This window comes from Cucurbitaria berberidis (assembly GCF_010015615.1).
Source record: "Cucurbitaria berberidis CBS 394.84 unplaced genomic scaffold K460scaffold_2, whole genome shotgun sequence".
Lineage (NCBI taxonomy): Eukaryota > Fungi > Ascomycota > Dothideomycetes > Pleosporales > Cucurbitariaceae > Cucurbitaria > Cucurbitaria berberidis.
In genome coordinates, this window is record NW_024468936.1 from 5321442 (window position 1) to 5340246 (window position 18805).

The 18805-nt window shown below is 53.1% G+C and overlaps 9 protein-coding genes across 9 annotated transcripts; 5 read left to right on the plus strand and 4 right to left on the minus strand.

The window, feature by feature from the left end:
- Nucleotides 1–832: 832 nt before the first annotated feature.
- Nucleotides 833–3237, plus strand: K460DRAFT_280639 (glycoside hydrolase family 37 protein; the record flags this gene model as incomplete). The annotated part of the gene is made up of 5 exons (XM_040928421.1): nucleotides 833–958; nucleotides 1010–1079; nucleotides 1130–1254; nucleotides 1312–3056; nucleotides 3108–3237. 5 exons carry the CDS (start codon nucleotides 833–835, stop codon nucleotides 3235–3237), a joined length of 2196 nt encoding a protein of 731 aa, XP_040791464.1.
- Nucleotides 3238–3366: 129 nt separating this feature from the next.
- On the minus strand, nucleotides 3367–4383 carry K460DRAFT_82473 (uncharacterized protein). The gene is made up of 2 exons (XM_040938721.1): nucleotides 3881–4383; nucleotides 3367–3599 (listed from the first exon to the last, which is right to left on the minus strand). Exons 1-2 carry the CDS (start codon nucleotides 4250–4252, stop codon nucleotides 3546–3548), a joined length of 426 nt encoding a protein of 141 aa, XP_040791465.1. The 5' UTR covers nucleotides 4253–4383; the 3' UTR covers nucleotides 3367–3545.
- Nucleotides 4384–4511: 128 nt separating this feature from the next.
- Nucleotides 4512–5502, plus strand: K460DRAFT_82394 (multi protein-like protein-bridging factor 1). Its single transcript, XM_040938720.1, has 3 exons — nucleotides 4512–4572; nucleotides 4627–4913; nucleotides 5009–5502. The coding sequence occupies exons 2-3, from the start codon at nucleotides 4752–4754 to the stop codon at nucleotides 5330–5332; spliced, it is 486 nt and encodes a 161-aa protein (XP_040791466.1). The 5' UTR covers nucleotides 4512–4572; nucleotides 4627–4751; the 3' UTR covers nucleotides 5333–5502.
- A 169-nt stretch (nucleotides 5503–5671) lies between these two features.
- K460DRAFT_278579 (phosphoglycerate mutase family protein) lies at nucleotides 5672–6839 on the minus strand (the record flags this gene model as incomplete). Its single annotated transcript, XM_040928268.1, has 3 exons — nucleotides 5672–6313; nucleotides 6422–6634; nucleotides 6714–6839. 3 exons carry the CDS (start codon nucleotides 6837–6839, stop codon nucleotides 5672–5674), a joined length of 981 nt encoding a protein of 326 aa, XP_040791467.1.
- A 318-nt stretch (nucleotides 6840–7157) lies between these two features.
- Nucleotides 7158–8567, minus strand: K460DRAFT_330335 (eukaryotic translation initiation factor-like protein 3 subunit). The gene is made up of 4 exons (XM_040930772.1): nucleotides 8385–8567; nucleotides 7861–8331; nucleotides 7744–7811; nucleotides 7158–7691 (listed from the first exon to the last, which is right to left on the minus strand). Exons 1-4 carry the CDS (start codon nucleotides 8494–8496, stop codon nucleotides 7326–7328), a joined length of 1017 nt encoding a protein of 338 aa, XP_040791468.1. The 5' UTR covers nucleotides 8497–8567; the 3' UTR covers nucleotides 7158–7325.
- A 785-nt stretch (nucleotides 8568–9352) lies between these two features.
- K460DRAFT_304513 (uncharacterized protein) lies at nucleotides 9353–11170 on the plus strand. Its single transcript, XM_040929979.1, has 3 exons — nucleotides 9353–9582; nucleotides 9636–10170; nucleotides 10217–11170. Exons 1-3 carry the CDS (start codon nucleotides 9443–9445, stop codon nucleotides 10955–10957), a joined length of 1416 nt encoding a protein of 471 aa, XP_040791469.1. The 5' UTR covers nucleotides 9353–9442; the 3' UTR covers nucleotides 10958–11170.
- A 380-nt stretch (nucleotides 11171–11550) lies between these two features.
- Nucleotides 11551–14433, plus strand: K460DRAFT_280434 (FTHFS-domain-containing protein; the record flags this gene model as incomplete). The annotated part of the gene is made up of 2 exons (XM_040928401.1): nucleotides 11551–11667; nucleotides 11728–14433. 2 exons carry the CDS (start codon nucleotides 11551–11553, stop codon nucleotides 14431–14433), a joined length of 2823 nt encoding a protein of 940 aa, XP_040791470.1.
- Nucleotides 14434–14962: 529 nt separating this feature from the next.
- Nucleotides 14963–15854, minus strand: K460DRAFT_279288 (uncharacterized protein; the record flags this gene model as incomplete). The annotated part of the gene is made up of 2 exons (XM_040928319.1): nucleotides 14963–15492; nucleotides 15545–15854. 2 exons carry the CDS (start codon nucleotides 15852–15854, stop codon nucleotides 14963–14965), a joined length of 840 nt encoding a protein of 279 aa, XP_040791471.1.
- A 905-nt stretch (nucleotides 15855–16759) lies between these two features.
- On the plus strand, nucleotides 16760–18772 carry K460DRAFT_279863 (uncharacterized protein; the record flags this gene model as incomplete). Its single annotated transcript, XM_040928358.1, has 1 exon — nucleotides 16760–18772. The coding sequence occupies one exon, from the start codon at nucleotides 16760–16762 to the stop codon at nucleotides 18770–18772; it is 2013 nt and encodes a 670-aa protein (XP_040791472.1).
- Nucleotides 18773–18805: the final 33 nt, after the last annotated feature.

Here is an 18805-nt window from a genome sequence, read left to right on the forward strand (position 1 = left end):
ATGGTGGTTCGTGGGGCTGGCAGCCGCCGTGGGGGACAGCTGCAGGCTGACGATTAGCTGCGCCTGACCTATGAGACGAGCCAGTCACAGCTCAAGGGCTGGCATTGAGAAAGACCCGAAGCTACAGGGTTGGAGAAAAATGAAGGCATGGCACAAAGAGCCATTGAAGCTCAACAAAGCCGTCAAAGAGGCCCAGTTGCATTGTTATAGGAGGTGGGTGAGGCGTGACGTCTGTAGTGGGTCCAGGCGAAAGTGTGGCAAGCTTCGGCGTGGCAGTCGCGATGGGATGCGCGAGCGAGGGCAGGTGCGAAAGAGTCGAGCGAGGAATGTTACACGAGACCTCCCATGAAGCATCGTCGCTGAAGCCACCCGGCATGTTCAACAATGCAGCGGCTCACCGCCTGATGGTCATACCTGCACAATATGAGGTGCCTGACTCACAATCGATGCCTGCTGCTGTATTATTGACGGGTGTAGGAAGCCACCGGCGGACCTGCCGGCACGCATGCGTCCAGAGTAAAGTCCCTCTCGTCTCATCGTGAAGCACTTTTTTCTTTGCCTCCAGTCCTCCACCGCACTTCACTACGCCACACGCACTAGTTTGTATAGCATCTTCGTCGTGTGCTCTCTTGTCCTCCGTTCCTGCAACGAAAAACATCTTCAAAGGTCCGCCCACGCCCGCCCCCACCACCAATAGCGGGTACTTCTGCCATGGCTTGCTAACTCCGGTGCCAGTACCAGTACCTACGCCATAGCAACAAATATCTTCACCGCCCATCCCGTCTCATACAACATCGTTTGACGGCTGCCCCCGCCTACCACCCCCCGTAGCATGAGCTCGCAACCTCTGAAACCTCGTCGTACCTCTACCGTACTCGACCCGTACGCTTCACCACAAGTCTACTACGGCGAAAGCCATTCGTCGCGGCAGCACATCAGAGCGAGGACCTACTCGGCGGTAAGTCTTGTTCCTCGCCCAATTCGCATGCCAGGCCTAACAAACAAGTAGCACGTAGATCGCTCCGGTCGCAATGCCCCAATCTCAGAAGGCTTTTCCCACGGGCGCCGCATCAGTCACGGTGCGTACTTTGTTCAAGACGCACAACCGCACCCCCATGCTGACAGCCAGCAGATGAGGCCTCCATGCAACCGCGCCGCTTTCTCGTCCAGGTAGAGCCTACACTCAAAATGCTTCTCTCTCGTGAGGACTCGGACCAGAACCACCAGATTACCATAGACGACAAGGGGCCCAAGGTACGCTTCGATAGATGCGACAAAGAACAAGCCAGTTCATGGCTAACTGTGGAACAGGTGCTTTCTCTTGGTACCCTCGCGTCCAATGCCCACAACAAATTTGACGTGCGAGGCACCTACATGCTCTCGAACTTGCTGCAGGAGCTCACCCTCGCCCAAGACTACGGCCGCAGGACCATTGTCCTCGACGAAGCGCGTCTAAACGAGAACCCCGTAAACCGCCTTTCTCGATTGATCCAATACTCGTTCTGGGACGGCCTGACGCGCCGTATCGACGGCTCCAACATCGCAAAGGTTGGTGTCGACCCCAAAGACTGGACAGACGACCCACGTCCCCGCGTATATATTCCTCGGGGTGCTCCTGAGCAGCATGAATACTACAGCCGCATTGCCAAAGAGAACCCGGAGATGCGCCTCGACGTTGTCTGGCTGGCCGAAAATTGCGACGATCCTGAGTATGTGAGGGACCTAAATAAAGCACCTGGGCTGCTCGCAATCGCTATGGAGGAGTGGATTGATCCCGTCACCAAGAAAAAGGACTTGCGGGGCCTGCCTTTTGTTGTCCCTGGCGGTCGCTTCAATGAGCTCTACGGCTGGGACAGCTACATGGAGTCGCTTGGGCTACTTATCAATGACCGTGTCGACCTCGTCAAGTCCATGGTCATCCATTTTTGTTTCTGCATCAAGCACTACAACAAGATTCTCAACGCAAACCGCACCTACTATCTCTGTCGGTCCCAGCCCCCCTTCCTCACAGATATGGCATTGCGTGTCTACGAACGAATCAAGCACGAGCAAGGAGCCTTGGAGTTCTTGCGGGAAGCCATTCTGGCAGCCATCAAAGAGTACCACTCGGTCTGGATGTCTGCGCCTCGCTTGGACCCCGTGACTGGACTGACACGCTACCGACCCGGTGGTTTTGGTGTTCCCCCTGAGACAGAAGCCACTCACTTCGAGCACATTCTGATGCCGTATGCGGAGAAGTACGGAATGACTTTCCAGGAGTTCGTAGACGCGTACAACCACCGGCGAGTGAGCGAGCCTGAGCTCGACGATTACTTCCAGCACGATCGCGCTGTGCGCGAATCCGGCCACGACACCTCTTACCGTCTCGAGAAGGTCGCTGCCGATCTCGCTGTGGTTGATATCAACGCTTTGCTCTATAAATACGAAGTCGATATTGGCCGTTGTGTGCGGAACCATTTCGGCGATCGGCTCGAGGTCCCAGCAGAGTTTTGCGCTGGCGACATGAAACCCGGCCAGGTTGAAACTTCAGCTGTCTGGGAGCGCCGCGCTAGAAGACGCCGCGCTCAAGTCGACAAGTACCTCTGGGACGAAGAAGCCGGTATGTATTTTGACTATAACACCGTCAAGCAGGAGCGCACCGGCTACGAGAGTGCCACGACCTTCTGGCCCATGTGGTCCGGTCTCGCTACTCCACGACAAGCTAGCATTCTTGTGGAGAAGGCCCTGCCTAAGCTAGAGGCTTTTGGCGGCATCGTCTCCGGTACCGAGAAGTCTCGCGGCGAAGTTGGTATCGATCGTCCCAATCGCCAATGGGATTATCCGTTTGGATGGGCACCGCAGCAGATCCTCGCCTGGGTCGGTATGCAGCGGTACGGATACGATGCAGAGGCTCAGCGACTGGCTTATCGCTGGCTGTTCATGGTGACCAAGGCCTTTGTCGACTACAATGGTGTCGTTGTTGAGAAGTACGATGTTACGCGAAAGATTGATCCGCATAAGGTCGCAGCGGAGTATGGTAATCAGGGTAGCGACTTCAAGGGCGTTCCTCGTGAAGGGTAAGCTCCTCATACAGCCTTGCCAAGAGAGAAACTACTAACGCACGATAGATTTGGCTGGGTCAACGCGAGTTACATCTACGGTCTCACGCTTCTCAGCGCTCACGAGCGTCGTGCTCTTGGCGCTCTGACAGACTGGGACAACTACGACAAGGCCATGTCGGATCTCGGCATGAAGTAAACTGGTTTCAGCTGAGTTACGACTTGATGATGTGCGCTTGCATTAGATGCTAGATTATCGCGTTCGCCCCCTATGGCTTTGCGGCTTCCTTTATTAATTGGCGCTGTGGAAAAGAGCTCGGAGTTGCGTGATCGGATTTGCGTCCGAGATCCAACAGGCATGAAGCTGTGATTCAAAGTATGCTTACGGAAGCCGCGGGGTAAATCAAGGTAGAATATTGCATTATGGCCGGTGTGGTGTTATATGGAAGTTTCGGTTTGAATGCGACGAATAGTCGTTTCTATGACTTTAGGTAGCCCTATGAGCAGTCAATAACATCGAGAACCCTGTAACACTCCATGTCTCTTCGTTGCACTCGGCTCCTAAATGGAAGCATTAGCTGAAGGTTACTAGACAAGAAGCTTTGAGAAAGGGTTCAAAGCTGAAAGCTGCATTCATTTTTCTATTCAAAGACTAGACATGTTCCGCACCAAGCACCAGCGCCTGTCCACAAAGATAGGAGCAGACACCCAAGCATTAGGTCAATAGTACAAGTAAAGGGCTTGGAGCGGGGATTAATCTGCCTCTTATGACAAACGAGTCTCTCATTGGGAAGGAGCGACGACGTATACTGAAGAGGGTAAAGAAAGGAGCTTCTTCCTACTTCAACGGAAGGACATGTAGAGCAACGAAGAGCTAGGCTGACGAAGATCATGGCAGGCCTTGAGATGCTCAAAACGCTCTGCAGTCGTAGATGACACGATCTCTTTCCAAGAGCATCCTTTGTTGAACTATGGTCGTCTTCAAACTGTACCTCTGCAGCTTGAGGGGGTATTGTGGATAGCTTTAGGCATCTGCTGAGAAGTTCGGACTTCGGCCTTTTCGGCTGTCGTTTTTCGCTGGAACTAGTGGAGCTTCGCGTCGTGATAGACTGTGGTGATCGAGTAGCTAGGGTTGGAGAGAAAGAGGTAAGCAGGATCTGAAAGCCGTGAAGGTTCAGATGAGGCAGAGCCCGATCATTTCGCCATCGATTCATCGACGCGCAATTTGCGTACTTAGCCAGCTGCTATGGCTCTGGAAATAACAATCCGTATGCTACAATCTCTTAGTGCTCACACGCCGCACCAGTATTGATGGGCCAGACACGCAATAGTTGTCTCGTATCTGAAATGGCGAAGAGTGGCCGTTTGGTGAGGAAGGGCGGAAGGGCTGCGAGCGGAGGATTCGGACATGGAAGCTTCGAGAGACGCTGGCCTAAGCGAGACTAGCGCGTGCGGTGACCTCAGACTCCGCTCGACTCATCGCCGCCTGGCGACGCCCTTTGGACCTTTTCTTAAGTCAACTGCTCGATCAACTGTTTGTATTCTCTTCACATACGATTCCACGCTTGCCGACTGACAACTTGATAAGCAAACGCAGAGTACAGAAGAACGCTTACACCCCGCCATCGCACACGATACACCCTCAGCTTCTGTCTCACCCAACGACATCAACCTCAACTCCTCACGACAACAATCTAAGACCGCACCTTCAAGATGTCTGAAGACTGGAACTCCGTCACCAAGATCGGTAGCCGCACCCGCGGCGGTGCTGCTGGACCCCGCGAGGCTGTTGTCAAGGGCAAGTCTGCGCTGAACGCTGCCCAGCGAAGTGGCGCTCTTATCTCCACCGAGAAGAAGTACGCTTCTTCCAACGCTGTAAGTATTCTCAACATCACTCTATAGCCTCAGTCTCCCACTCTCGATCTAGCGACACCCTTTCCTAATGACGACCCCACTAACGCCCCCACCAGGCCTTAGCTTCAGCCTCCCAAGAAGGCCAGCGCCTCACAAAGGTCGATCGCTCCGACGACATCGTGAAGCCGAAAACCGTCGGTGTCGCCGTCGGCCAGGCCATTTCCAAGGCGCGCAGCGAAGCCAAGAATGACAAGGGCACCACCATGACGCAGAAGGATCTCGCCACAAAGTGCAACAGCACGCCGACCATCATTGCGGACTTTGAGCGCGGTACCGCCACCCCAGATCAGAAGCTATTGGGGACAATGGAGCGCGTGTTGAACGTGGTGCTCAGAGGCGAGTCTCTTGGACAACCCAAGTTCCCGAACAGGAAGAAGTGAGCGCGAGGAAAGTCGCTCAAGCAGGATAGTACCCTCCGCACATTGCGTCGCGGACGAAGCTTCCGCTGTGATGGATCTCATATTCTGGATTAGCGGGCGTGGATTATCGGGCGTTTGATGGAAATCATGGAAGAATGACCAAGCACGGGGAGATTCGACGAATTTGACGGAGATGGGTTTATGGCCTTTGGGCTGGAATCTTTACTTCTGTTATGCCTTCCTCGAGTATTCTTAGAAAGAAGGTAGAGAAAATTCATGATTCATGACCGCTTGCACAAATTACTCCCACTTCCTTGCATCGTGTGCCCTATTGCCTAAGTATAAATAAAAAGCGAGCCGTTACTGTGGGGGCTTATCACACAGAGGCGGTGCTGCACTTGGCTCTTTCGGTGGCTTCTCTCGTTCTCCACGTACCTTCTCAGCTTTAACAAGTACGGGTATAACGCCGCCCGTCTCCAACGCAAACGCTCGATGGCCGAAGACCTCCAGAATACTCGCTATAGCACCCGAGTGTGCGGTCAGCGAAAGAAAGACGTTTTCGTCGTTGGCAAAAACGTCGTCTAGAAGGAGGGCAAGGCGATACCGGCGTGCAGTGCGCGGCTCGCGGTAGTCTGCTTCCCACAACTCGTCGTCCTCGGAGAAGCCTGGTTCAAACGTGACGTGTGGGAAGTTCTTTTCGATGACGCTTTTGGCACTGCGTCGATCGCACGTGTGCACGCCGAGTGCTTCTCTCAGCAACTCCTTGATGAACGGCTTGTATTCTTTCCCGGGGGGCAGATCGAGTTCTTGGAAGCTTAGGTCTGCTGTCTCAATGGTCCGGGTAAGCGGGCTGACGTAGTACGTCTCTGGTGGCGGGATGCCGTGGGGTAATTGTTGTTTCCAGAGTGTGCGCACGTCTTTGGCTTGCTCCTGGCCTGTGGAAGTCAGATTTGCGTCGGCCCAGATGATGCCGTCTGCGCCATCGAGGGCGGACCAGTAGCACTGTGAGACTGAATTAGTAACTCTGTACCTGATACTCATGAATCGCCTCATTTTCGGATCAATTCATGAGTGTTAAGGTAAGCGCTGAAGCACAGGAGAAATGCGTACATCCCAAGCTTCCGTTCCATACTTCGTCTCGGCGACATTATGCCACCCTTGCCCATGGCGGCCCAGGAACAGCACTTTGAAGAACTCGCCGTCTTTTGCGCTTTCATTCTGCGTCCGAACATACCGTTCGAAGCGTTTCCATTGCTCTTCTGCCTCCTCGGCTGAGTGATCGGTATCGTAGCCTCGGTTTATCAGGCCAAAGTTGCTCTTCCTCTGGTAGACATTAGAAGGAGAAACGAAACATCAGGCTACTTGTAGATCAGGTCCTAAGGAAGTAGGAAACGTGACTCACAAAGTCGAACTCTTTATCGTCCGTGGAGTCTTCGGACTGGAGGAAGTAGCCTTTTTGGACGGTGTATTTGAAGTGAGACTTGTGCGGCGGTTCGGCCGGCGCGGGTATCTGAGTGCTGCTGGCCATGATGAAGTGCAGTAGGATCAAGGTACAGAATACGAGGAATATGGGACTGCGAGTTGTTAGTGTCTTAGCTTTGGTGCTTCCTTGTTGCTACCTAGCGAATCACCCTCGAAGGATAACAGAGGCTCACACAGAAATGCCAATGCCGCAGAATCTGGATTTGTACGTGTTGGAGGCGAACAGCATAGCGGGAAGGGCTTTAGTCTATCATCGTTGCAGTTGGCCGTGGTATTGATGAGGTCGTGATCCTAGATGTCGCTAAGAAGAACTGATGTCAACCAATCACAAAGCGTGAGCCAATCACGACGTAAGAAGATGCATGTGGTGGAAGTTTGACGTTTTCAATTCTCTCAATATATGGAGGAACATAGCTCGTAGTCTCTCTATCTGATCTTTGCTCCTTCAAAAACTTTTGGAGAGCCAGACCAGCCTGCCGGAACGCCATTGCATGCATGCCCGATCATTCTAGACAACCATCAACCCTATGCATTACAAGTTCGCCTGCGCCGCCTCCCGCTCTACCTCGTACAAGAAGTCAAAGTAGGGCTTGTCGAAATGATGCACTCTTACGTATCCGTCCTCTCCACCACTGCAGTAGCTGGTACCTTGCGGGTGCACAGCAACGTAGTTCAGCGGCCCGAAATGACCACGTACACGGCCGATTTCCTCTGCGAAGATCTTGTGGTAGAAGCGCGCTTCGAATTTACCCTGGCGCGCAGAGGTGGTGGTGACGTCCATGGCAGCTTGTCCACCGCCAAGGATAACGTAGTCTTTTACGGGGGTGATGGCGGCACTGTTGAGGGGTGTGTCGGTAGCGTAAGACTTGAGGACTGTGAGCTCTTCAACGTCAACGAGCTGTGCAAAGTTAGTGGCCATGATATATTCGTAGTTGAATTTCCCAACTTACCTTTGCAGTCTTGTCTTTGGAGGCCGTGATGAAGTATGTTCGGTCTGGTGCCCACTGGAGATCGGTGACTGCGCCATGTTAGCAATGCCTTGCGGTCTTATTAGGTGTCCTGCTCACTCTGCATATCCGGTTCATGCACGTCGTAGTTGCTAGTCAAAAGTTCTCCAGTCTTCGCATCCCACTGTGTGATTGATCCATCCTCGTGTCCAGAGATGATGTACTTGGCCAGGTAGCTGAAGCCTGCAACGGTTGCCTTGCTCTCGTCGCACACTATCCTCAACAGCTGCTCGTCAGACTGCTGTGCCTCTGGGTCCGGGTTGATCTCGTAGACGCAGATGGTCGAGAGCTGGCCGGATCGCTTCTCCGTCACACCAAGTAGTTGCCTACCGTCTGGGGAGAACTCGACGCGCTTGATAGATGTGGCGAACTCCCATGTGTGCAGAAGCTTGCCGGTCTTGACCTCCCATAAGCGCATTGTGTTGTCTGCGCCACCGGTTGCGAGAAGTTCGGATGAGGGGTTGACGTCAACGGTCCAGAGAGCGCCCTGGTGGCCATGGTAGGTTCCTAATCGCTCGCCATTGTGTGAGTCTGCTTCCTGTCAGCCGGATTCCTTCTTCTCTTGCGCAAAGGCCGCTACTAACACCACGCGCACACAACATGATCCTTGGACACCGAAAAGATGATGTCGCCGTCGGCGTTGTATTTGACCTGCGTGAGCGCACGCTCGTGTCCCGAGAGTAAAATCGGCCTCATGTTGACGATGTATGTGGAGGTGAAGGTGGTCGGGGTATATGTGGCGGGGCAGGCGGCGCTCTTAAATTTCGGTGACTGATCTCATATATCGAACGGCTTGGTGTTGAACCTAGTGTGGGTTGTTGTCTAACTGGATGCAGCTCTAGCGCAGAACACTGCCCCGCATAAATCGCCCAATCTGCAGAACGACCACCTGCATCTCCCGAGGTCTGACTGCAACATGGCTCAGACATTTGATTCAGACATCAACCGCCAATCAAGACGGATGATCTTCCAATGATTACCTTTGGGCTAGTCTAATCTCAAGATGAGAGCATCTCACCGACTATGAGTCAACTCCGTCACCCCTGGTCTTCGTTCTATCCGGCGCGCACCGACATACGGCGGGTTGATGCATACAGGAGGATGAGGAGTGAGGCCTTCGATTGAATCACAGATGAACTTGATTGCAAGGCCAGCCTCAAGCCTCCCTCGTATTATCAAGCCTCGCTTGTAGGTCTTATCACTAGCTCACTTTCCGCTTGTGGTTGCTAAGCTGTGTGCGTGCGTGGCATTTGCTACACGTCTTTCTCGGATGGAAGCATCCTGCTCTCCTTTTGCTTGACTTCTTACAATGCCTCATGTCAAGTGAGTGAATCATTCTCATGAACGAGGCAGTGTTGGACAGAAAACGGTTCATGGCTTCGCGCATCGGACTTATGATTCATGGTCATAGAAGCCAAAGAGATGAACAGCTGTCGAGTCCACCGTGGAATTTCACGTATGCAACAGCAGTTGATCGCAGTTATGGTTTTCATTACAGGCTTGGCGCAAACGCGTGCTTGCCCTCAGTGCTTTGCAACCTTGCAAGATCTCACAACCGGATGCCACGGACTCCAGACGCACGATAACAGACAGTGTGTGTATTCCTGTTCATCTGGCAGTGGCGGCGCACAGGTCAGCTATCATGGCCTTTGATGAATCACCAGATGTAGTGGTCATCGCTACCGCGCTCACTCGACTCGAGAACCTTGCTGCTGATGAGTACATTATAGCATTTGGTCCAGATGGCAAGCAGTTTTGTGGCACTCCGAACGGCTATTCTGCGTAAGTAAGGCGAGCTCGACCGGGGACATCATGAGCTAAAAGCGTTGCTGTAGCACTCACCTACCGGCAAAGGTACTCTCTGAAGTATCTGCGGGCCACATCAAGAAGATAGTCTGGGCTTCATATGGAAGTGACGCCGAGTCCTGGTTCTTTGCCTTCGAGACAACAGATGGCGCCAATGCGTTCCAGATCGGTCACAACACGCCAATAGCGCTGCGCCAGTTCATTCTGCTGCTCAGTGAGTCGGAGCACCTTCTCGCTTCCCTTCGCGTCCAGCTTGGAGACAAGGAGTCTTTTGTGGTGTGGACGCATACAGTTTGGGCCTGCTCTGATATTCCTCACGCCTTGCAAGATAAGCTGTGCCAACTGAGCTCCGCTTTCCGGGAGTCTCACGGCGTCACAAAGGGCTCTCTTAAGAGCGGCACGCTAGACAATGTACAATGGCATCGTAATGGAACCTTTTACGCTAAGACTCCTAGTCGTCACACGGGGTTCTACACAACAAAATTCATGCTCGCTGCATGGAATGAACTTTGGAAAGAGAGAGGACCCGAGCAGCTAAGTTCTAAGATACAGAACGAGCTCGCAGTACGTGACAGAGCTATCCAAATTGGACACGACTGACTTGACGTAGTATGTTGCCATTGATACTCATGCACCCTGCGGAGAGACTTTCGCGTTTTTTAAGAAGCAACAGCCCGGAAAGGAGGCGCCCTTTGTTATCCACTTCGGCCAAGAAGGCCTACGCACCAACCTGGTATCCAGCGATGAGTATCCACCAGCCACGAGCATGCAACATGTGCCTCAAAAGCCAGATGAACCCGCTCACTATCAGTGGGCGGTGAGCAGGAAGTCAGGTCGACCGCACGCAAAGGAATCATGGGAGTTAGATCTCAAGAAAGGAGAGAAGCTCAAGGTCTTACGAGACATGGGGCGGGACTGGCACGTTGTCGAGGGTAGCAATGGCATCATCGGCTGGGTGCACCGCTCATGGTTGGACTTTGGCGACCGCAAGCTGCACACAAACGCAAAGACTGCGTACGTGCAGTTCCAAGAGGATCTACAGAAGCTGCTGGTGCCCGGTCAGCTATGCAACTTCCCATCTATGGTCAACTACATGGACGCATGCACCAAGCCTGAGTGCCAACTGCTGAAGGAAGACGTCTCGTCGCTGGGTATATGTCTCCACGATTTGATGGTTCTCTTGGAGGGCGCTGGTAGCTATTCCTATGAGTGGCTCAAGGAGGGACGAAACATGTGGCATCCGGATAGATTCGCTCGGTTCTGCCATGCAGACTACGCAGATCGTCTGAAACCAATGGCAGAGCAGATGTTTGTGTTTTATGGCATCCTAATGGACATGTGCAAGGTGTAGACCAAGGTCTTCAGACTTGAAGAGAGGTTTGTCGCCTGAATCGCCCTATGGCGTATACCAGGGGTTGGTGTTAGTCGATCACCGCGGAGACAGGCAGGAACCGACATGATGGTAATACACTGGTGGAATCAGTACAAAATGGGAATGAATTCCCTAACAGGCCATGTCTCGTGTGGATAATCTCCCCCTAAGGAATGTTGTATCAAATGCCCGTGTTTAGCCCTAGTACCCTTGAGTCGTACGTAATAAACTGCGCGCGAAAAAAACTTTGGCGTCGGCGAGGATTCATGGCGTCCCGCAGCTCAAAGGGCAGGCGCACACGACAGACTGAGTCAGCGCAAAGATAGAATTGCCTGCGTCGACACATCGCACCTTTTCCACTAGACTTGGAAAAGATTCGCTGGCTCGGCTGCTGGAGAGCGATGAGTTTGCTTCCGATGTGCGGACGCACTCGTGCTTTTGCATCCCGTTGCTTTCCGCAGGCTACAGCTACCCCGCCTAGAAAATATTGTCGCGCCCCGTCACCCCGCCATCTCTATACCGCGCTGAAGACGGTGAATCGAGAAAGACACTTTTCGAGCACCACGGCCAGTATGACGGCACAGAAGATCGATGGCACCGCCATTGCGAAGACGATTCGCGGGCGGCTGGGCCAGAAGATCAAGGAGAGACAGGCGGTCAACCCACGATATAAGCCGAGCCTGAAGATTGTGCAGGGTGAGTCGCGATGCCATTGAGAGACAATATGAGACATGTAATGCTAACAGAAGCCAGTCGGCGACAGGTCAGACTCGACCACCTATGTGCGCATGAAGCTCAAGGCCGCCGAAGAGGCCAACATCGACTGCGAGCTCGTCCACCTCCCCGATGACACCAGCGAAGCCGACCTCCTGTACCTGGTACACGAGTACAACAATGACCCTTCGATCCACGGCATCCTCGTTCAATTGCCCCTGCCCAAGCACATCTCTGAGCACACGATAACGTCGGCCGTCGCAGACGAAAAGGACGTCGATGGCTTTGGCATCCAGAGCATTGGCGAGCTAGCGAAGCGGGGAGGTAAGCCTCTGTTCACGCCATGCACGCCCAAGGGAGTCATGGTGCTGCTGCAAGAGGCGGGCGTTGACATCAGCGGCAAGAACGCCGTTGTGTTGGGACGCAGCGATATTGTCGGTAGCCCCGTGAGCTACCTGCTGAAGAACGCGGACGCGACCGTGACCGTATGTCATTCGAGGACAGCGAACCTACCAGACGTCGTCAGGCAGGCCGACATCGTGGTCGCCGCCATTGGCAAAGCACACTTCGTCAAGGGAGACTGGCTCAAGCCCGGCGCCGTCGTCATCGACGTTGGCACCAACTTCATTCCCGACGACACAAAGAAGAGCGGACAGAGGCTGGTGGGAGACGTCGACTTTGAGTCAGCAGTCGAGGTCGCGTCGCACATCACCCCAGTGCCGGGCGGTGTTGGACCCATGACAATTGCCATGTTGCTACAGAACCTTGTCGACTCGGCAGACGCGACGTTCGATAGACAGAAGAAGAGGAAGATCGCGGCACTGCCCATCAAGATTGAAGACCCCATCCCTTCAGACATCGCCATCTCCAGGAAGCAGCACCCGAAGCAGATCACGGCCGTAGCGAAAGAAGTGGGCATTCTGTCACACGAGCTAGAGCCATATGGTTCGACAAAGGCAAAGGTCGACCTATCTCTTTTGAAGCGACTCGAGCACCGCCGCGATGGACGATACATTCTCATCGCTGGTATTACGCCCACGCCGCTAGGAGAGGGCAAGTCAACGACCACGATCGGCGTAGCTCAGGCTCTGGGTGCACATCTCGGCAGAATATGCTTTGCCAACGTCCGACAACCCAGCATGGGTCCCACCTTTGGTATCAAGGGTGGCGCCGCCGGTGGAGGATACAGCCAGGTCATTCCCATGGACCAGTTCAATCTCCATCTCACGGGCGATATCCATGCCATTACTGCCGCAAACAACTTGCTCGCCGCTGCCATTGAGACTCGCATCTTCCACGAGAACACACAAAAGGACGGTCCTCTGTACAAGCGACTGGTACCGGCCAAGAAGGGCAAGAGGGAATTTGTGCCCATCATGTTCCGTCGTCTCAAGAAGCTCGGTATTGACAAGACAAATCCTGATGATCTGACAGAGGAGGAAATTCGGAAGTTTGCCAGGTTGGATATCGACCCCGAGACCATCACATGGCGCCGCGTACTTGATGTCAATGACAGGCATCTACGAAAAATCACAATTGGCCAAGCCCCGACGGAGAAGGGCCAGACCCGTGAGACTGGCTTCGACATCTCAGTCGCCAGTGAGTGCATGGCTATTTTGGCCCTCAGCAAAGATCTCTCAGATTTGAGAGAGCGACTCGGTCGCATGGTGGTTGCCAGCTCTCGCGCTGGCGACCCCGTTACTTGCGACGACATTGGCGCTGGCGGTGCATTGACTGCTTTACTCGTCGATGCCATCAAGCCAAATCTGATGCAGACACTTGAAGGCACACCTGTATTCGTACATGCGGGTCCCTTTGCAAACATCAGTATCGGCGCTTCTTCAGTACTGGCGGACAGGCTTGCTCTCAAGCTGGCAGGTACCGAACCTGATGAGGACCACGATGCGCAGACTGGTTTTGTAGTAACTGAGGCTGGCTTCGATTTTACTATGGGCGGCGAGCGCTTCTTCAACATCAAGTGCCGCTCCTCTGGTCTCGTGCCCGACACTGTCGTCATCGTCGCCACCGTCAGAGCGCTCAAGAACCACGGCGGCGGTCCAGACATCAGCCCTGGCGCACAGTTGCCAGAAGTCTACCGCACCGAGAACATCGAAACTCTCCGCGCCGGTTGCGTAAACCTTAAGAAGCATATCGAGAACGCTAAGCAATACGGCGTCCCTGTCGTTGTTGCTATCAACCGTTTCGCAACTGATACTCAAGCCGAGATCGATGTTATCCGCGAAGAAGCTATCGCTGCTGGTGCTGAGGACGCCATCTCAGCGAACCATTTTGCTGAGGGTGGCAAGGGCGCGGTCGATCTTGCGAAGGGCATAATCGCCGCTTCCGCGAAGCCAAAGCCTGATTTCAAGCTGCTGTACGACGTCGACAGCGGTACAGTGCAGGAGCGCATGGAAATCATCGCGAAGAAGATGTATGGCGCCAGCGCTGTTGAGTTCTCTGAACTCGCACAAAAGAAAGTCGATACCTACGTTAAGCAAGGGCTTGGCAACCTGCCTATTTGTGTGGCCAAGACACAATACTCCTTGTCTCATGACCCGAGCTTGAAGGGTGCGCCAACCGGCTTTACTATTCCCATCCGAGATGTGCGCATGGCTGCTGGTGCGGGCTACTTGTACGCTTTGGCAGCGGACATCCAGACAATCCCCGGCCTACCAACGGCACCCGGTTATCTTAACATTGATGTTGATGTCGAGACCGGGGAGATTGATGGCATGTTCTAGATGAGAACAGTCTTGGATAGATAACGAGGGAGAGACTTGTACGGTGAAGAAGTAATGTGTTCAACAACTATTACAAGGATGGGTCATGGCGTTATGGGACAATGGTACTCTTGTCAGAGCGGGTTTATTCAACACGGAAGCATAGCGTTATTATTACAGTCGATTCAACTTAAGACGGGTCGGTTGAACGAAGGGGGAATTAAAACACTAGACGCCATGCAACTCAACAAGCATATATCACAGTCACAGTACAGTATAAATCAGACTAGAGAACTTTATATGAGAGGTATGAAGATTCCGTGTTTTGTTCAAAAAGTTTTCCAGTCGTTTTCTTTTTGAGTTTCTCCTCGTACCAAGTGATTGGATTTCAATCACGGTCCTCTCCGCCTTTCTGATCTCAGGCAGGTTTCGATTACCTGATTTGCCTGCCTATCATAACACACCTCTCAGCCTTGTCCGCCTAGTCTCTGCCATAAAAGAGCTCCAAAAGTTCGTTTTCCTTCGGTTCATCACGCCGTTCCCCCACTCCTTAATCAGAATCATCATTCTTGGCCTTGATCAACCTCTGCCGATGCTCATCCCTTCCACACCAGGAGTGGTACCAAGTAGGCTCACCGTGCTTGATGCGACAGTGCTGGTCCCATCGGCCTGAGCTACTACCGTTCTTCATCCAGTACTTGACATCCGGGTCTACTCCCCTGGGCAGCCTCGAATTACCCATGCAATCAATGCAGAGGCCGTCAAAGTACTTGCTCGTCATTGTCTGCGCATGCTCTACCGCGGGCTCCCAGTCCACCGTGCAGATACTGCAGCACCCTCCCTTAGGGCAGTAGAACTCGTCAAGACGACTAAGCATCGTGTTGATGGAGGCCCTTGCGCATTTCAGTTCGATGGGGTAAACATCGGCTGTATACAATGCGTAGAAGTAGTTTGCAAAGGACTTCTCCCAGTGCGTGCATGTTGAGGATCTCTTGCCGCGATGCATAAGGGTCTCAGCGCTCTTCCAGAGCTCTTTGTGCAGGACGTTGCGAAGGCGGCCGCGGGAGGCGTTCATGGGACCTATGAAGTTTGTGTTAAAGTCAATGTCAGAGCAATGACTCACTGTACTTACCGACGAACTCCGGTGGTGCCAAATGCAGATGCTTCCATTTGAAGCCCGGGGGACGTTTCTCGGTAATGTGTCCCTCGGCGTTGTAGGCAAGCCACTTTGTCACGTCGGCGAAGCCCTGCGCGTGGTCGAATACGTAGCAAGGAAGGGCAAGTTGCCGCGCAAAGTCGACGCCCTTCTGATCCAGATTGTTGTTCGCAGCATACCATCGCTTGAAGAAGCCTTGCAAGATTTCTCCATCGAATAGGTACTTGTCGCCCATGTTGATGATGTGCCAGATGCAGTCGATATCTACGCGATCGGCAAATTTCATAGATTTGAAGAAGGTGTCTTGACCGGCCGCATCCCATTCATCATCCGCGTCACCTCTCGCTTTACCTCCAGGCCCTCTCTCGTGCACATAGTGCATATACGTGAACCAAACTATCAGCGAGTTCGCGTGGTCGTCCATGAGTTTTATCTCGGCATGTCCGTTCTCGCTGTTGAACTGGAGGCTCTTGCGGAAGTACGCATCTGGGCCACTGGTGTTGATGAGTGCTTCTTTCAACACCTTCATCTTGGTAGCAATGCGGCTACCATCGTGTTGCTTGGGACTGTAGACGATAATCTCGAGGTCTCCATTTGGATCAAAGGTATGGGTTCCTTTGCGCGCCTGGCTGGCCGGCGCTGTCGCTGACGAGTTGGCAGGTCCTGTCATGTTGCAGGTGGGATCGTAGAAAATGGTGTTTCCTATCAAGTATCGGATGTTACCAAACGATTGGACAGGCGATGGTGGTGGTTGTAAGAGGAGAGGTGAAGCTCGGCCGTCTGATAAAGGTAGAGTGGCGCAGGTGATGGACTAAAGGTAAAGGTGAGATATTAAGATCAAGGTGAAGGTGAGATGATACGATGAAATTGAAAGCGTCATATGCACTTCAAGTCATAAAAATATATTCTCGACTTTACCATCGCGACCAACTTGCACACGCAAGAAAAAACATTGAAATTGTTCCTCATCCTTGTACAAATCTTCATTACAGTAGTCAAGAATAGAGGTGAGAGAGACGGACCTTGTTTAGAGTACTCTTCTCCAGGTTTACAACTCCGTCATGTAAGCACACGTTTCACCCTCAACAGTGACAACTAACCTGTTGAATAGCACCTCTCTTTGGACAACATAGCTACTCCACTCTGCGAGTTATTCTATTCAATACAAGCGAGTTGCTTTCATTGAACACCATGTCGACTTCTACCACGTGTAAACCAATCATCATCGGTCTCTACGGTGTATCTGCATCTGGAAAAACATACCTTCTAAACAGACTCAAGAGTGCTACCAATCTTCAAAACGAGCACTTTGCCTTCCACGATGGCTCAGCACTCATCGATGGCATCACTACAGGCGGTCTCGCGGCCTTCAACACCCTGGATCTGAACGAACAGGCCGAGATCCGTGAGTTCGCGCTCACAAAGGTCACTGAACAATGCCGTGCTCGAGACGAGGTAGCTGTGATCGCCGGCCATTACACGTTTTGGCCCAACGAAGCCGAGCCCGCTGGTCAAATTGTCGGAACCGCCAAGGACTGGGAGACGTACACGCATGTTGTGTACTTGCACGTTGAGCCAGAGATGATCGCTGAACGACAAAAGTCGGACCGTGACAAGAAACGAACCAAGCATTCTATTGAACACCTGCGCAAGTGGCAGGATGAGGAGATGGCTGGTTTGCGCGAGGTATGCCTAGCGAAGGGTATCTTGTTCACTACGCTATCGAACAAGACTTCGACTGAGGCAAGTATTCTGGAGCGGCTCGTGGCTCTACTGAAAGATTTCCAACAGCACGGCGAGGAGTTGAACATTCAAGCCGTGGAAGATGCCGTCGCCATAGTCACTGCAGGTCAGAATCAGATGGATACGATGCTGATGCTTGACGCTGACAGAACGCTCGCTCCCCAGGACACTGGGTCACTCTTCTGGGACGAAGTTGGTCCTTGCAAAAGGCTCCCCAATCATCCCTTGAAGCGTATCTTCGATAACCAGGGCTACTCGTACGCCTCTTTCCGCCAAGCGACGCTCCTCTATGAAGAGCTGGCTGACGAGTTCGACGCTATATGCGACAAGGTCGTTGACAAGGTTGAGATGTACCCAGAGTTGATTACCCTCCTTGCCCGCGTGGCGGAAACACCCCACGTTGGCGCCGTTGTCGTAACCTGTGGTCTTCGCACTGTCTGGGAGAAGGTCCTCGAAAAGAACGGCCTATCGCACGTCACGGTTATTGGCAGTGGACGCATCAAGGACGGTTATGTCATCACCGGCTCGACGAAAGCTCACATTGTCGACAAATTGCACGAGAAGAGGCTCAGCGTCCTAGCCTTTGGCGATAGCCCTCTTGACATCGAAATGTTCCAGCGAGCAGACGGAGCGTACGTTGTTGTTGGCGACAAGGCAACCAGGAGCACTTCGATGGACCAGGCACTCACAACAGCGATCGAGCAAGGCCTAGGCGCTCTTCAGATCATTCTTCCCAAAGACGCCGGGCACAGGCTAGATCTCGACCGGCTGCCGAAGGTCAACCTGGGAACCGCCGAAATGGACTTCATCTTCCGTCGAAGAGAACCGTTGGACCGTTTCATGCACGCAACCGAAAAGAACGCAGCGAAGCTGATGATGACGTTAAGCCGCAACGCCGGAAATTCTGGTCACGATCTTCGTGAGATCCATGCGCGCATTGGAGACTACCTGGCTATGGAGTACGTCAGCGAAATCGTTGGCCTCGAGGAGACGGCCATTCCACACGTTCAGAAGAGGCCTACGGACGGATTTCGATTCCGTCACGAGAGAAACACGTTAATCGTTCCACTGATGCGGGGAGGGGAACCCATGGCGTTCGGCGTGAGCAAGGCGATGAAGCTAGCCAGCTTCGCTCATGCCAACGCATATGAAGATATCGATATAGGGAATTTCAAGGGAAAGCGAACCATCATCCTGGTCGACGCGGTAATCAACACCGGTGCTTCAATTCTCGACTTCGTGACGTCGTTGAGGAAGGATCTTCCAACGGTGATGGTCATCGTGGTCGCTGAAGTCATTCAGGCGCAGTTAGTGGATCATGTCGACGGTCGGTTAATGCTGGCGTTGGAGAAGGATCGCAACTTGTACGTCGTTGCACTGCGCACGTCCAACAACAAGTTCAAGGGCACGGGTGTGACGGATACAGGTGGCCGGCTGTTCAATACGACCTATCTAGCGTAAGATTAGGAGGCGGTAGCGGGGTGGCGAGCCGCA